This window comes from Porites lutea, chromosome 10 (assembly GCF_958299795.1).
Source record: "Porites lutea chromosome 10, jaPorLute2.1, whole genome shotgun sequence".
NCBI classification, from domain to species: Eukaryota; Metazoa; Cnidaria; class Anthozoa; order Scleractinia; family Poritidae; genus Porites; species Porites lutea.
In genome coordinates this window covers 460008-478341 of record NC_133210.1, presented here as the reverse complement: position 1 = coordinate 478341, position 18334 = coordinate 460008, and the positions used below count along the sequence as shown (strand labels likewise).

At 37.0% G+C, this 18334-nt stretch overlaps 1 protein-coding gene and 1 long non-coding RNA gene across 2 annotated transcripts; both read right to left on the bottom strand.

The window, feature by feature from the left end:
* Positions 1 to 11: 11 nt before the first annotated feature.
* Positions 12 to 7030, bottom strand: LOC140950520 (uncharacterized). The gene is made up of 3 exons (XR_012167193.1): positions 6920 to 7030; positions 2994 to 3028; positions 12 to 52 (listed from the first exon to the last, which is right to left on the bottom strand). It is a non-coding gene; the product is annotated as an uncharacterized lncRNA (long non-coding RNA).
* Positions 7031 to 10193: 3163 nt separating this feature from the next.
* Positions 10194 to 18261, bottom strand: LOC140950519 (A disintegrin and metalloproteinase with thrombospondin motifs 16-like). Its single transcript, XM_073399760.1, has 9 exons — positions 18094 to 18261; positions 14811 to 14968; positions 14223 to 14373; positions 13863 to 13983; positions 13565 to 13772; positions 12729 to 12885; positions 11703 to 11975; positions 10584 to 10888; positions 10194 to 10383 (listed from the first exon to the last, which is right to left on the bottom strand). The coding sequence occupies exons 1-8, from the start codon at positions 18119 to 18121 to the stop codon at positions 10584 to 10586; spliced, it is 1401 nt and encodes a 466-aa protein (XP_073255861.1). The 5' UTR covers positions 18122 to 18261; the 3' UTR covers positions 10194 to 10383.
* Between the last annotated feature and the right edge of the window lie 73 nt (positions 18262 to 18334).

The following is an 18334-nucleotide window of genomic DNA, read 5'->3' as shown; positions in this document are numbered from 1 at the left end:
CAAAGAACTGTTTTACTTCCCTTTTCGTCATGAGATGGTGTAATTTTATGGCCTGGGGCGAAGAAAAAATTCACTCTTTTTAGGGATTCGTCTTACAGTCTTAAATTTGGACCTTATATCACATCATGTAATTTACAACAAAAAAGACAAGAAATATTAAAAACACTTAAGGAGGGGGGCGTAAGGGGGGTACGAATACCGCAATACCGCACATGGTAGCGCGAGAATCCCGCAATACCGCATAAAAATGTAGCCAAATACCGAATCCGCAATTACAAATGGGAAAAAGTTGACGTTGTCAATACTACAAATCCCTCTTTCAAATAGAAATAATACTTTTATGTCAGTGTTTCCAAATCAAGGTGCGTCGAAGTCAAGCTTGCGATAAACATAAGATCATCGCACTCGTTTAATTTTGTTCATAACATGTATACGTTTACATAAATGATACAACGGGGGTACTTGGGTTAATTTTTGCTGGGTATGTGCCGCTGGCTTCTCAGAGCCCCTAACCCATTATAATCTATTCAGTGGTCAATTGTAGACCCCATCTTAGTCACTTTTGGGCAAATATTTAATTTTCGCAATCCCAGTTTAGTCGCTTTCTATTTTTATGAATTGACCATTTTTTAGATTGAATGAAGAACACTTAACTTTTTATCTACAGTACGAACATTCTGGTACGTTTGCTAACCGTAAATATGAAGAACTGTCTTACCCCTTAAAAATCAGAAAATGCTCGACCCCATTCTAGTAACTCTCTGGAAAATGCGACCCCATTATAGTCACTTCACTAGTGAAAATGCGGCGCCATCCAGCGGCACATCCCCATTAGCCTCTTATAAGGAAGTAGCCCCCCGCCTCCTGGGTTGCCATGCTACGTAGGCTAAGCACACACGAATACTTGTACATTCTATATTCCTGCATGCACAACGAGAAGGACGAGTAGTAATCTTTAGACCACAGCATCTTCATAGATTATCTTTCGACACTACGAAATTTATAACGACCTCACTGACCTCACTATTTGCTGGAATATCTGACTGATCACTTAGTTGACCCTCTGGATCGCTCGCCATTGTTTCGCGACTGACACGAAAGAGGCGGTAAGATTGGTAAGGAGGTTAACCAAGCTGACTATTCCCACAAGTTCCATCAGGTTATAAATAATGCGACATGTTTACGTATCATTAGATAATAAAGTTAATGACGTTAATCATATCAAGTATTAACTGAAATTACAAGCCATACGATTTGTCTGGACTGTTTGCGCAATACACGATCCCCGACTGTGTAGCTATTAGTCTCCTTCGCAGCCGTTATTAGGGTCGTCACTCGTCACGCAACGCTCCTCCCCACTAGCGGGGAGGAGTGTTGCGTGACGAGTGACGACCCTAATAACGGCTGCGAAGGAGACTATGCAGCTATAGGAAGACACGCGGGTCACGCAGGCTAGCTAGGGAGACCTTTTAGGATTTGTATCCTCTTGTCATGAAAAAGAAGCAGATCACCGTGACATAACGATTTTTTCACCGACTACCGCGACATAAAATTTAAACTCACCGCACACCGCTTGGGCTCTGAAAACCGCAATACCGTACTTTGAAATAAAAATTACCGCAACACCGCACCAAAAAAAACCCAATACCGCAATACCGCAAACCCTTACGCCCCCCTCCTTAAGTTGGTAGCCGTAAGCTTGGTGTCATATCTCTGCGTGAGTTTCGCAATCGACTTTTAACACCGTAGCAATACACCAAGTCAAATAACCGTGTTTATTTTTAAAGCACCTTCACAGTCACAGACGACTGATAGCACAAACGCTATTTATTAATGAATAACCAGAACAGTATTTATCTTAATAATAATAATAATAATAATAATTCATTTATATAGCGCCTTTTTTACAAGATTCAAAGGCGCTGTTTACAAAAAATTAGATAGAACTAAAAAGTAAAAATAATCACAAGAAATTGACATTAAAACTAGACGCTAACTACAAAATAGATAAATGTACACAATAGATAAAAAATCAGATAACAAATAAAAACATCACGATTCATAAGCTCGCATAAAAAGAAATGTTTTAAGTTTGCGTTTAAAATCATCAATTGAGTTTGCAGATTTAATATCCTCAGGTAAGTTATTGCAAAGTTCCGGAGCAGCAACAGAAAAAGCTCGTTTACCATACGAATTGAGATTAAAATAGGGTTTAACTAATAAATTTCTATTAGAGGATCTAAGATTGCGGCTGGGTGTATACAATTGAAGGAGTTCCTGTATATAGGTTGGAGCTCGATCATGTAGTACTTTGTAAGTAATTAACATAATTTTAAACTGGTTGACAAGGCGAGCGGCAGAATTTTGAACATGTTGAAGCTTCCGAATAAGATAGAATGGTAGGCCGTACAATAAAGAATTACAATAATCAAGTTTAGAAACTACGAAGGCATGAATAATAATTTTTGCAGCATCATAAGTAAGATATTTGCGTATGAAACCAATGTAACGAAGATGGAAAAAGGACGATTGACAGACTGTATTGACATGAGGTACCATACAAAGGGACTGATCAAAGATGACTCCAATATTGCGTGCACTGGGGGAGTAGGATACAGTCTCATTACATATATCAACAGAAGATAGTAGTGGCCGAGGTCGATAGGAGGAGGATATTACGAGAACTTCGGACTTGTCTTTATTCAATTGCGCTAGATCTTGCGCTAGATACATTTCAACATTCCAAAAAATATGCTGTATTCTAAACTGAAAATCAGCACGATTAGGTTAGTTCAATGACGCTAATTATTGCAGTTTTTAAATGTTAAAAAAATACTGTTTCAAAACTGTACTCATTGTGTGATAAAATGCCATGTAAACACATGGCCGTTTTCCGTAGACAGACGTCCTATCTAAGGTTTGTTATTTAACTGTAAATGTCTTTGAAGCTAGAATGACTACATTTTTTGAATGACGATCTTAGCTTAGCTTACCTCATTTTCTTTTGATGGTGCTAATCTAAATGCATCTGAAAGAAAATGAAATAAAGTTATCGTTAGCGGCAATCTTTAGAATAGAAATGTCAATAAGCCAGCCTCAAGGTCTACAATGATCATTCGTGTGTAACTGACCGGTTTAGTTAAATTTTACTGGTGTTATACAAGGAATACTCAAGCTTTGAGATCTATTTCGGTAAAACGTCGGATACACCTATACTTGTTAATTCTGTATCTTAAAGTTAGTGCACACAATATATTTACCACTATAAACAGTCCAAGTTGTCAACGCGATCAACAGTTTGAATGTAGAGCACTCTGTATGCATCTTGGCAAACGTATTGCGTTTAGAAAAACTGTGCCTTTTTCTTAGAGCATTTTGTGCGTGTTTGGTGACAAATGTTGAGCGTCAGTCATAGTCGGATGTTGAGATTAGGCCATGACCTTAAAATTATCATTCTCCTCTTGCAGGGACAGAAAATGACATCTCAAAACAAAAACAAAATACTACTTCCAAATATCAAAAGTATAAAACTGCTGCTGAGTTTCCGCTCGCTTAGTATTTAACAGTGTATATTTAAACTGCTAAATAAGACATGGATTTTGAATCAGCAAATGGACACTCAAACTCCTCGTATAAAGGTGTGGCTCTAGGTTAATTTAAACTTAAATGACCAAAAGGTTATTGTTTCTTTGAACATGATAATTTTATTACATTATTTAAATTCAATGACTCTAGTCATTAATAACAGTTTTTATTAGAACTTTCGTTACGTACTATTGCAAGGTTTTGTTTTATAACACTTCAGCGGCGTAAAAGAAACCAAGGCAACACTTTTGACCTGTTAATGATGTTTTTCGAAGCTGGCCTTGAAATAGCATTTCAGGTTATATACATTTGAAGGTGTTTCGATATAGTTTTTCAGAGGCCATACCGATATTTTTCAATCGCTTTAAAAGTGATTTTATCCTTGTCTGATCGCTATAAAATTTTCACCAATGATTGACTATAGATTGAAATTTGTCAAATGTAGGTTTTAATAAAATCGATATTACTATGACAACAATCAACAAAAAACTTTGAAACTGATAAATGCTTAATTTTGCACGATCTAGACCAGCTACTGAAAATCCAACAGTAGAAACTTAAAGTTTGGTGTTTAGCATATAACCTCCGTAAGAAGTAAAAAATTCTGTAAGTTTGAATTCGACTAAAACGAAAATATATTTCAAACCTTAAATTTAAATGACTCTAATTATTCTTAAGTAGCGTCAGAATGCTGCTTAGTACCATATTTTGATGCTAGGAAATTTTGGTGTATTTCCGTTCTTGCGATCTTGAAAACTAACCCGTTTTCTCACCACCTGTCCAAGTGCAACTTCATTCAAAATTTGGACTTTTTTGTATATCTCTGAAACGACTCGAACGAATTTTTTTAAAAATCTTTTCTCATAATCTTCATAATGTATATAATAATGTCTGAAACTTTCATTGAGATTTATTCAAAACGAACACCTTGAAATTTCTAGACAAACCTATCCTACGAACCGGTCAAAAATCCGCGCTATAACATTCACTGTTTTGACGTTATGCTAATTTTTCCAAATTAATGCGGACAATACATATATCCATGACTAGTACATTTCAGTGTGACTATTGTCAATGTTTTAAATTCAAAAGATGCGATAAATGTACTAGTCATGGAGGTATGTATAGTGCGCATTATTTTGGAAAAAGTAGCATAACGTCAAAATAGTGAATGTTGTAACGCAGATTTTTCATCGTTTAGTAGGATAGGTTTGTCTTGAAATTTCAAGGTGTTGCAGTGAATCAATCTTAATGAAAGTTTCAGACATTATTGTATAAATTATGAAGATTATGTGAAGAGATTTTTTAAAAATTCGTTCGAGTCGTTTCAGAGATATACAAAAAAGCGCTAAAAGACCAAATTTTGAATTAAGTTGCACTTATACAGGTGGTGGGAAAACGGGTTAGTTTTCAAGATCGCAAGAACGAAAATACCCCAAAATTTCCTAGCATCAAAATATGATACTAAGCAGCATTCTGACGCTACTTAAGAATAATTTGAGTGATTTATAACGTTTTTATTCAATAATCTATCACGGCTATTGAAAATTTAAGGTTTGAAATATATTTTAGCTTCAGTCGAATTCAAACATACAGAATTTTTTAACTTCTTACGGAGATTGTTTGCTAAACACCAAACTTTAACTTCCTTGTGTTGGATTTTTAGTAACTGGTCTAGATCACACAAAATTCGGCTTTTATCAATTTCATTTTTTTCGTTTATTCTTGTCATAGTAATGCCAATTTTACTTAAAACTACGTTTTCACAAATTTCAATCCATAGCCAATTACTGGTGAAAATTTTATAGCAATCGGACAGGGAAAAAACCATTTTTAAGGCGATTGAAAAATATCGGTATGGCCTCTGAAAAACTGTATCGAAACACCTTAAATCAGAAATATATAGAGCCTTTGCTATTTCATGTCTTTTCATCTCAGACATACCATGTCGAAGGCATTCTATAATTGCGAGCCAGCTCCTTTGGATGTCTTCCCACAAGTCAATCTTTCGCCTACACATTTTTTTCTCTAAAGGCCTGGTAAAAATGAGGTGAGCCCAGGCTGGCCCGACTAACTGGCTAACTGGATACATTCCTTTTCCTTCATCTTAGCTTTGAAAATTGAAACATTGTCACAGTAAAACCAAAAAAAATGTCACAATAAGCTGTTGGCAAGCCTACTTCATTTTAGATCATCCTGTTATAACGTCACATTGATGCGTCACTTATCCCGCTCCCGTATTTCCGTTTTAAGTGGTGGTTAGCCAGCCAAGAGAAGCAGTGCGTCAGCCATCAACGATTCAGTGTTCTTTACCAGCGATTTAATCCATGGAATAGCGGAATAAATTTGTTAAACCACATGTTACGTCGCTACATGAGCTAAGAGGTTCAAAGTAAATGACGCTGACAGCAAAGAATTGTCCTCTGATAACAGCTGCTTTATTTTGTGTTGCGGAGCAGAGGAGTTTCGATTATCAATTCTTTTCCTTATTTTCTAATCAAGCCTATTTTATCCAGTCACGTTGCACCCAGATAAAAGAATGGATAACGAAATGTAAATAGCATATGAGGGAACTAAGTTATAGGTTTTTGTTGCTACAGTTTTTTCCCAGTACTTCGCAGATTAATCTTTCAGTTAAAGATTGTGTTTTGAACAGTTTAGGGACACCAAAAGTGTAATTGTTTAGAAATTTGTAAAAAATTAAGACTAGAAGCTAATACAAAGACTTTGCATATTTTTTTACTGATAACAATTATCTCAATATAACATTATTCTCTCAACAAAAATGAGTCCCGATCCTTTATTGTCATAAATATATGCTAATTATCCGTCCGAGAAAATGAAGGATTTTTTTTTTACAATTTCTCTGTTGAGTGTCCTAACTTCATCTGAATTTGAAACTTGTGAAATAAAGTGAACGGCAGCGAACACGTATTTAACACGTATTTAACGTATTTAATACTTATCCAGCTAAGTACTCTGACGACTCTGAAAAAAACTACAAAAATAAACCCTTTGTTTCACTAATTGTAATATTCATAATTTTGGCGGTGGGTCGTAATAAGAACTACTGCTGTAATAAGATAATTATCACCGAAGTAAAAGAAAAACAAAACAGTCAGGAGGTTGATAATTCTCTGCTGCTGCTGTTGTTGTTCATAGTTTTGTTGAAGTTTTTTCAAATCCCTCTTTAGTTGTCATGCACACTATTCATATTGATCAGTATACTTTTCCCTCGTATTTATGAAAGTTCGTTACAAACGTACGGTTAGTTAAGTGAAAAAAGCGAGCATATCACATAATCCAAGAAAGATTAGGAATCGAAACGACTTACCTGTAATATCAAGACTCAGAAGGCAAAACCAGGTTATTTGTTTCGTAAGAATCCAAAATATGGACATTTCAGCAACTGCAAAAAATGAAAATACTGTAAAGGTAATACAGTGCTGTAACTGTTGTTGCTTTCACATCCCAACTAACACTCCCAGAAATATTGTTTCCCTTGCAGAAAATTTCCCTGACAACCATTTAAAAGCTATTGAGGGGTTATCATGTAGTGCTTGTAACGGTTCTGACAGTGTCTTATCTAGTGATTGACGGACGAAACACAAGGCATTTGGAGTTGCAAACAGCATTCTCAGTACAGCGACATTGCTATCATTAAGGCAAATCGATGACCGTACAAGCATATTTCCTAACTACCATTGACAAAATTTTAGTAAGGTTTTAAGCTTACCTTTAATTTATACTTAAGACTGCTGTTGGTCGAGACTTTGCAGCCTAACTGGTGCAATAAAGAGGAGTGGTTTGACTGTGTTTTCAGCTTCTATTTTAATACTTATTGTCAATTGAGGAAAAAAGAACAAAAGGGAATTGAACAAAAAAGGCATTTTATAGCTTTAAAGAAAAATTTCACCGTTTGGTAATGCCAAAAATGGCGGGAAGATTTTTGGGTCCTTATAGAAAAATCTATATTAAATTTTTATTGAACAAGACGCCAAAATGTTACGGGAAAACTACTTGTTGTGCTCAATAACGCGTCCCAGATTGAAATGAGCATGAAGACTCAAAACACGGACGAGTAAAGACTGATAATAAACAGTCCCCAATTCTTTGCTTAAATTTATACATTTAATTTGCTCAGAACCGTCAAACAGTTGCGACTACCTCATTCAACCTTTATCAATAATAAAGAAGATACAATAACAAACTCTTCAATTAAGCTTAGTTAACTATCTTCACAAAATGTATTTAACACTGCAAAGCCGTCCATACAGCGAGAGCTCTACAGGTGGGAACTCGGCCTTTTTTTTTTTAATGTTCTTTCAACTTCTTGGCAAACTTCTTCATAATACACGAACTGTACCCTAATGTTTTTGTTATCTCAGATAAACTTAGTTTTTTCTGCCAGCCTCCTTGTCGTTTTATATCATGATTACCATGTTAACGAAATGCGGATAAGAATGGAATAGTGTGACTGAATTCCACTCTACGTGGCTAAGGCAACGAACTTCTTCCAGCTCAATAAATCAACTAGAGCTATGAACTAGGTTCACTGACTTTCCTTCCTGTTTAATTCCCTCTTGAGAGGAAAAAACAACAATAATGAAAGGCCAGGCAGGCAGCACACGTTTCAAATGTTCTTACGCCACCTGGATCCACTATTAGTAAACGTTACCAGGGGTCATTTGTTACAAGTATAGATAAAGTTTAAAGGGCCTTTTTTTTTTAAAAAAATTACAACAAAACATGAACAACCTTATGACACGAACATTGAAATTCAAAAGAAAATCTTTTCTCAGCCGTCTGTGTTTGTTTAACATCAAAACTCAAGGGTTCGACCGTTAAATGATACGTTAACCGGGGTAAATTTATAAATAGAGGGCTATTTATAAGATTGAGCTTCATGAGGCTCGCAAAAATTAGATTGACTTTGATAAATAACTAACTTACTATCAGACACACAGACGAAGATGGAAGGACATACATGGCAGTCAATTTCCTTTGTTTTGATTTCAGAATCGCATCAAAATAAAATAACAAACTACTGGTTATTTTTTCCCTTTGTGGAGAGCCCTACAAATACTGTAGCGCCTTTTAAAACACCCTCTTGACGGAGGAATACTTTCTTGGTCAGTAGCACACTTTGAAATTCCGCCCCAAGACTTCCGACAAAGTTTAAGGTCCTAATAAACTTTAAGTACAGACGTTGACATAGTGGTCGTGCATCAGTTCATGCCTTGGAGACAATGTAGCTTTTTTGTGCCGAGCTTATACGTCAGATATAAAGAGTCATGGACAAAAATGAGGGGACAAAAATTTATGGCTTACCTTCAGCGGAGAAACGTTTCGTGTTCAAAAAAGCAAAGATGACGAGCGTCTTTCGTTTGTGACTGAGTTTAGAGTGGCTGTTTTATCTGAAAATACTGTCTTTTGTGTCATTGTAGCACATGGTGTCATTACGTATTGAATGAAAATGAGAAACGGATGTTTGACTTGTTAAGCCTTAAAATACCAGCTTTTAGAAAGTGAATTTCTGGTGAAAGATCCAACCATTTAGCTTCGATAAAACCAAAGGGATTAAACTCTTGATCTCAACTTAGAAACAAAGAGCGTCAACGTTAATTCATCTCCAAAATCCTTTTTTATTAACTTAAAATGTTCAAGATTATTGCAGCAATATATTTCAATAGAAGTGCTAATGAGTTTTTAAGAGATGAATTGTTTACGTTATTCACCCAGTTTTTCCGCTATTTCTTTCAATTCTATATTAAAAGTAACACTCTCTCTCGTCTAACATAAATGTTATGGCCGAAGTTGGTTTGTGTCCACGAAATTTTAGTAAAGAAAATCAAGTGGTCCTCATTGATATCAAATATGCCTGAGAATTTTTAGAGCGCATTATTTTGGTTTGAGTATTTATGGTTGTTAATATAAGTTTCCCGGTTTCCGTCATTGCACAAACCATCTTTATTTTTAATATTTTATCTTTACTTTAGCGTAACTTCCATTTAATACATTTGATCAAAAGATGGTAATTGCGCTTTAGAATCAGTGAGTCTTTTTTTCAAGCAACATTTCGAGCCCTCAGGAACCTCTGTTCAGGGTTTTTTATTGCCCGTTCGATTCGAGTTCGCCGGTTTTATTTTGTCTTGGTTTTTGTTTTATCATCAGGTCCTTAATTTGTCAGATATCTTATTTTTTAAAACAAACTTTGAGGCTTGAAATAGGGCGCTTTTTGGTTCTGACATATTTAACGGCTTATCTTAGCTATGTGTTTGATAAGGCAAGGTTGTAAAGAAAGAAAAGAGTACACAAGAAAATGCGACACCAAGCACGATATTTTTATGTTACATTCATCGCGAAAAAAGACCTCTAATGGAAACTTAAATTAAGAAAGTTAACATAGATTTCCGAATTTTAGATTTTGAATTAGGCAAACATTTCAAGCAGTTTGACAGAAGTGAATGGCAAGCAAGTAGTCACTTGTAATGATATCGGTTGATTGAAGTACATGTAACAACCAAACTCGTGGGTGCGAGTCGCATTGTAATAGCAGAACTTTTAAACAAAACAACAGAAAGATAATCAGACAAGTTTTTTGACCCATAATTTAATTTTGTTTAATGAAGTATTTTCTATAGAATGCTTAACTCTTTTAGTCTAAAAGATTTTACATTATTCGTACATTAAATTACGTGGCTCGAAAGTAGAATTTGACTATTCGAAAAACTGCCCGATGAATTCTGAGCAGGAACGGAAGATTTCCTTGCGGGTGAAACTCCTTTAAGCTTATTCCTGCAAAAAAGAACAGAAGACCAGGTAAAATATTAGCCTGGAGAGTTCTGGGTATCTCGCCTGGAGAGTTCTGGGTATCTCTTGCATCTCCATAGAAGCGTGAGCAAAACATAAGCCGAAAACGGATGCGATAACTTATCGAACGATTTGACTCGAACATTCTCCCTATTACAAGTGTTTCTACTTTACAGTATACTTACTCAAGAAAAGCGGTAAACGTAGTTAGTCATGGGTCCTCCAACGTTGGCCCAACAATATTTAGAGTTGTTTCGTTTACCATATTTGTCATAGTACTTGGAAGCCTCCCAGGAAGACCAGCATTCTCCGTAAAATTGAATAGCGAAGTACTTGTAACCTATGTCACGTGCTACCAACGCACATCGACGTATGGTAGCGTCCATGTTGTGCCAGTCTTTCAACGGTCGGAAATTTGCGTACATAGTATCAAGAGCGCGGTTGCGCTTGTCTTTATAACAACCAACTGCTTCAAATTTAGGTAGTGGATCTGCAACAGAAGAATTTATACTGAAAAATAAACCAAGGGAACATATAGAGTATACTCATCTCCACAGGCCAGGAAAGAAAGTAGAACAGTTCCAAAATAGCAATCGTTAATTTATGCAAATGCAAAAGCATCAGTTACTTCGTGAGACTTGGCGATACCACCGGGGTCTAGCTAGGTCCCCTACTCTTTTCGAACAGTAATGTGGCTTCTTTTACGTTCAAAAAGAGCAAAATAAATGAAAGTACTTTGAGGTGGGACTTAGCGTTTTTAGTCCTCATCCGAGAAGACTAGAAAGTCTAACGGTTTGCAGATGTCATTACAAGGGCAGCACTTTCTTCTCGGTTAATTAAGACCCTGAGTGTTGGTCCGGCCGAGGTTTGAGCCCGCGACCTACCCTTCAGCACTGACGTGCGCTCTCCCAACTGAGCAAACTTAAGAAAAAGGAAACTTTCGTAAATAGCTGCTCTGTAACAATTTTCTTAAAGATAATAACAGTAAGAGGGTCAGCTTGAGGTACAAATGGCGGGCTCATTCAGGCTGCAATTATGCCCTAATAAACTCGGCCATGCCATTTGCACTGACGTGGTCTCCAGTCATTGCAACTACAACAAATTTGTTATGCTAGAAGAACCTCGTTCATTAAAATAACCAAAAAAAATTAATGGCAATATCGGTGGCAGGTTTAGAATATAATAGTGTCATTGGCGGTTACCGTTAACGTTGTGTTTGCACTTTGCATTTTTTTCAGGTCCCTTTTTCTATAAGCTAAAAACAATCGCAAACAAAAAATCCTTATAGTCCTTATAGTCAATACCAAATGTGTAAACAACACTGTGATATCCAATTCCAATTCCATTTGAACACTTGTTTTTGCTCGAAGCCGGCCTGTGCTTGTAGTAGTTGTCCTGTGCATTGGGTCCTGACATGCACAGGCCACCATGTCCAAGAGCAAACACATTGTAACCCTTTTCTTTTGTAACCTCCTTGCACTTCATCAAAGTCTCGCTGGTGTTAGATGCATCGGTGAAATCACCAAGTGTCTCTGAGAACAGACCTTGAGGTGTGTTAAAACACCCGATCTCATACTCTGTTGAGGTAAAATAGAGAGGTACGTAACTTTAATTTGTGTTTTAGATTCAGTACTGAAAGAGTATGGAAAGAGAAATGGGTTGGCTTTGTGCACTCACTAAGGCAACTGGACAGCAGGCCAGGCAATATGAGATCATTAGCTTGATTAATTCAATGGATAGACCGTTGCGTCTGGTCATCGCAAAGGTCGCTGAAAGGTCAGAGTTCGATTTCCTGCCTGAATTTTTTCAGGTCTTTTTTTAACCGTTTAGGTTGATTATTCAACTGGAGGAGCATGTTTATTCTCATTTTTTTAAATTATTGCTAAAAGAATTTTCTTTAAAGTTAGCGATAGGATTTTCAGCCAACGAGCTTTTCATGTGCGACCATAAGAAGAGAAAACAGAAGGCGTCCATAGTTCCAAAAAAGATAAAATAACTAATTTTAGTAAAATCCAACTGGTGGTCTATTATCAATGCTGCGTTCTGATTGGTTGAGCTACTACTAGGCTATATGTTATAGCCCACTAGTAGCGAAAAGCGCCGGCTTTTTGGCGGCAAAAAAGGATTAAAGTCTAGCTTTAACCAGCTAAATTTTTTTTTATTCTCGATATTTTTTACCAACTAGTTGGATTTTACTTAAACAATTATTCCTCTCGCCCTTATGGCCTCCGAGTCAATAGCCCATTCGGCCTTCGGTCTCTTGGGCTATTGACTCAGAGCCCATTCGGGCTCGAGGAATAATTGTTAAAAATTAAATAAGAGTAACTCACGTCTGCAAGGATGATCCTCATTGCAGTTAGCTTTTGAAAAAGGTTTATCCAGGTACCGACAAAATACATCAGATATGACATTCAAATTCCCAGCTTCATCGACTCGAGAGCAAGACACACTTCTCTGTATCGTCGCAACTCTGCATTTCAGAGGACACTGCAAATAGGAACAACTTGAGCAGCGAACACCATGTATTACATTGTATATAAACTTTAACTGGACTCGAAAAATAGACCTGTTTTTTTCTATGTACTTTTCTTTTGTCTAGCGTGCATCTCTTGGATATCTACGTACAGTCAAGCGCTGTCTATGTCCAGGTCGGACCTGGTCCAACCCATTTAATGGAGTTCCACCCTGGTGGCATTAATCTTTATTCACAAAACAGCCCAAAATTCTAGTATTTAGGGGTAAACACGGGGACATTTTAATCATTAATCGTAAAAACCCTAACCGTCCAAAAATGTTTCATGCCGTAATTTGCTATGTAGACGCTGCCAAAGTCGCGTGGCTGATGACCCTATTTCAGTTTTTTTTTTACTACCGGAAAGTCGTTAGATGCTTAAGACGATGGAGAATTTTGAACTTTTTTAAAACATTTGCTTTTTCTTCTTAGTTAAAAATGTCTGTTAACCGTGACGGAGAGAAATTAATCGTTAGCCATAGAAAAGCCAAAATATTAACCGCAAACAACTCCACCCCATTGAAGCTATCAACGAACAAATTTAGAATCAGAATGAACGCAACGACAGGAACTGCACAGAGTTAATAGCCGATTAGTGGAACTCCTTATTGGAGTTTCTAGGCGTTTAAATGAAAAAAACAACCAAAAGTTTACCTTTGACCAGTTTCCCACAATCCATTGCGGAGGGCATGGGTATTCATTGCAGAACCGAACAAGGACGGAGGGTGGGTTGGGTTTAGGATCTTTACATGTGTCACTCTCTCTGAATGAAGTGTCGTTAACTCGTTGAAGGCACTTTGTGCTATGCACTTGCTTGCCTTTGCCACAGGTTTTTGAACACGGTGTCCACTTCATCACCCACCTACCAAATACGAAAATGATTAATAGACGAATGTGTAACGTATTAAAATTTGTCACGTGATATATCCCATGACTTTGTGAAAAAACTTACTTTGCTTCACATGGTTGAGTATTGCATGGTTCCGTTTCTTCAGGGGGTCCCCCACATGCGGACGCATCAACGGGACTTCGGTCATCTTTAACAACGCACCATCGGGTTCGTGTTCTGATTCCTAGAAAAAAAAACTTCAATATGGTAAATGTGGCAATATGATATAGTATAGCCTGAGTCCTGTCATGGCGCTTACTCAAATCCTGGTACACAAGTGGGGACCTAGAACAAGGATTTGGGCGATGTTTCGTAGACGGAATTAACCAGAAGTTAATTTTCGTTTGTGGCGCAGGCCAGGTACAGGACTATATAAAAGTACAGTATGGTTAACATAAAAGTTGGGTTAATTTGGATAATTACCTGATGCACAAGATTTGGAGCAGCCTGACCAATTCTCATTAATCCAATCAAACTCAACAGGCAACCCAGGTATACCAACTGCATGCTGAGTGGGTATGATAAGGGTGAATTTCACTCTTGGATTAATGGACTGATCACCTTTTCTTATGTACTGAAAAAAAATCACATAGTTTATTGCTTAAATTTAAATTGAACATTGAAAATCGCTCAAAAACTTTTCAACACACTTTAGGTTACTTTTGTTCTCTGAAAAAGTAACTTATATTTTACTCCGTTATTCTCCCCGATGGAAAAATAATCCCGCCTGTTATTTCTTCCTTCAAGTTTAAAAGCAGCGGTGTCTATGTGAAGATAGGTGCTAACTTTTAGATTAAGCACAAATCATACTAGAGACACATCAGCTTAAGAAAGAACGTCGGTAATCATGCTAATGCCTGAAAAATGTGGAACAGTTAAAACGAAAATTTCCTTTATACTTTGTGTGTAGTTAGGTCTTCAGATGAAACTACTCACTGTGACATTTACTTGACATGTAAAAAATACCTGCATTTTTAAATTCTTGGTTGCAGTTATTCTTGTCTTACTTACCATTACCCTTAAAGTGGCGTTTGTTGGTTCCTTTATTAGAATGATGTCTTTGCCTCTCGTTTGGTGGGAGTAGTGTATCAGTGAGCCAGCGGCCTCTTTGACCTGATTATTGCCTAAATGACCGCCAACCAAATGATTTCCAAAAGCATCCTGTACGCCTGGAAACAGCAACAACGACAACTATAAGTAACTTTCGGATCCGTAATTATAGGTTATCGAAAAATGTAGGTTCCTTAGATCCACGCTGTCATTGCAGAACGTTGCAGGGAGACATATAAAGTTTTCTCAACTCAAGCAAACAGTTTAGGCTGCGTGCAAACGGACGCAACATTGTTGACCAACAACTCCCAACATTATTAGATGTTACTTGTTGCTTCCGTTTGCACACCCTGTTGCATGTTGTTAGATGTGGTTGCGTGTTGTTGCGCAAAGTTTGAAACCGGTCAAACTTTTCAGCCAGCAACTCCCAACATTTCGTTTGTTCCGTGATCGCCGAAGAGTAGCCCAACAATGTTGGATCCGTTTGCACAGCTCTTCCAACATTGTTGGGGCCACGCACGCTCATTATGCATGGTTTACAAAGACTTAAGGGTTGTATCCTTCCCACGATGCACTACAGGTCCCAAAATTGTTGGGAGTTGTTGCATCCGTTTGCAGACCACTGCCAACACGCACGCAACAACTCCCAACATCGTTGGCGCAACAATGTTGGGAGTTGTTGTGTCCGTTTGCACGCAGCCTTGCTTCTACAGTTCCCCTTTTAACGACTTATAATACCTAAAAGCTCACTAAACTTAACAAGAGAATCTGTCCAACTTGCTGCATGAACCATGAAAAAGTAGAACATACAGAGTTTTACGGAGTCATCGAAGTTGAAGGAAACTTTACCTCAAGCTAATGAAATTCCACCACAGCAAAAATAGTAATAATAATAATAATAATAATAATAATAATAATAATGAAAATGTTAATAGTTTATAATTTCTTCTTTTAATAATAACAAAGCTAACTATACTGAATCCTATTACTATTAATTTCACTTAAAAAAAACTATTCAGTCAAAGCACTATTTACAATTCCTTTCGATTACAAAAAAGCTCTTAGTTTCGAGTAAAAAAAAATTCTTTCCAATTAAAAACATTGTTCTTATTAAAAACATTTCATTTAAGATTTTTTTGAAAAAACATTTCGATTTAAAAATAACTTTTTTGGTAAACGTAAACGTATTCTAGCTAAAAAAAAAGGGAAATAAAATATCGCCTAAATCTGTGTCCGACAGTTCTAAATGGACTCTTCTGAACACTCGCGAGCCTCTTAAACAAAGCAAAGCTGATGTTGGCAAGGCAAATGACAGTTAAGCCCGGGTCCATGACGTGGTAGTCGCATAGCTTTGGCTTTTCTTTGAGCAACTAGCTCGACGAGTCCAATAATTATAATCCTAAGATAAATTTACAGATAATTAATATGTAAATACGTGTACCAGAGATAAAAATTACAAGTTTCTTTAAAAAGATAATTCTGAGAGGCAAGTTATTCCATTTAGCCTTGGCGCAGTAGTGCTAAACTCCCGGTCTCCATGAGTCTTAAGTTTAGCAAGTGGTACTGTGAGCAGTTCAGGGTCACTGGAACGTAGTCACCGAGAGAACTTTCGATGACTTAGGAGACTAGAAATATAAGAAGGTGCTTTGCCGTTAAGTGCTTTATAGACTATTATAAAATAACTGAGATAGTACGCGTGATCTGATTGGTCAAAAACCTATGGTTTATTATACCGGTAAACCCATAGAAAAAGGCATCCGGACCACGAGCCATAAACAAAACCGGCTATTGATCTGCAAACAATGATTTTAGAAAGGCTAAAAAAAAGAACAAGTTACTTACCCAGCCCTTCTTAATATCAAAAGCGTTGGTTTCACATTTTATTACTGCCATAGCTTTAGAAGTAATAAAGTACAAAGCTGGAAAGCAGTTTACATTTCATGACGATGCCAAATCGCTGAGAAAGACAACAACTGTGTGAATTTCTGGTGTAGAAAGTCTCTAGGAAAACTTGACCATGTGCTAACCAGCAACAAAACGCATAGTTTTAGCAGTCTTGATTTATTTTATGTCAAAATTAAATTCCTTAATGAAAGAACTTGTTCAAAAAAGACATCCCTGATCAAGATATGGTACAAAATCGGCCGCTGTAGGTTGTAAACAAGCTGCCACGGATGATGAAAGATGTCAGAGTTTCGGGCTGGTTTTTTCCATCATTTGCACAAATTTTGCGGTGATATCGATGCCATAACCTACCTCATGAACCACCTGACTTCACGAATCGACAAATATTAACGTCAATATGTGGCTACGGCAAAGAAACCTTTCTCTACCACTGACATATTTCCATCGGTCGCTGTACGTGCATACAAAGTTACATGCGACAACTTCGCAAATGCAGCCACGTCGTTACCGCAGCATTTCTTGATCATAATAAAGTCCAGAAAACAGATCTTAAACCACTGCTTTTTACTTTGTAAAAAGTGAATGAAGTCCTCCGTTACAATAGCTGTCAGTTCCATCTGTAATAACGAAATTCTTACGGATCGACTCAACAAAATACGGCTGCGTACAGTCTGATGTTCAATTAATTTCTACTTCTGTAGTAAACAAACCATGAACGTATTCTTTCATTGTACGTTCGCATTAATATGTGTTGACTTTTCCTGTAAAACAGCTTTCATAAGTTATCGTGTAATGAGTGCAAAAACTCGTTTTTTTGAAGTGCTGCTGTTTGTTGTTTGACTGAACTGAGTTTTGAGAAAGTTCAACGCTGTTAAATCGTGAGTCATGATTGGCTTACGATGACTTTAGAGAGAAGACGTGACTTGATCACGGTACTAAGACCATATTTTTTACCTAAAAGACTCCATTCTACTAAAAGTTATTTTATAAAAGCAATAGACCACACTTTCTATGAGTTTACCGGCGTGATAACCCACTTGGGATGTTGGGAGAACACTCGAAAAGCTTGTAAATCACTCGCCTTCGGCTCGTGATTTACAAGCTTTTCTCGTGTTCTCCCAACATCCCGCGTGGGTTATCACGCCGGTAAACCCATAGAAAGTGTGGTCTATTGCTTAAATAACAATAGCTTAAAAATAATACTGGATTGTACAGGTAGCCATTGTAGCTTGAACTATATTGGGGTAATTGAATCATATTTCCTTGTTAACGTGACAAAAAAGGGATAATTCGGTCCCTACTTTACTACTTACTTACAAATAAACTGCAATGCACTTACCAAGATAATTAGTGGTATCTTCTTTCATTTCAAATTTAGCAAATCGAGTTCCTGGGGGTAGTGTAACAATCAGTGAAGCGTTACCGGGACCTAACGTCAACGAGTTAAAAAAGAGTATCTTCAATTGATGCTGATATTTTCCTCTTTTATTGTTTGCCAGCTAAGGACGAACCAGATTTCCCGAGCGGGTCTTGGAACAATTTATTGCAAATAGATTGCATAATGTATCAAATTTAATCAT

Coding starts and splice junctions, on each gene's coding strand:
- LOC140950519 (XM_073399760.1), bottom strand. CDS start 18,121: ATGAAAGAAGATACCACTAATTATCTTG. Junction 12,886..13,564: donor TTGTGGGAAACTGGTCAAAG/GTAAACTTTTGG, acceptor TCCTATTTGCAG/TGTCCTCTGAAATGCAGAGT. Junction 10,889..11,702: donor CAGTGTTGTTTACACATTTG/GTATTGACTATA, acceptor CTTCTGTTGCAG/ATCCACTACCTAAATTTGAA.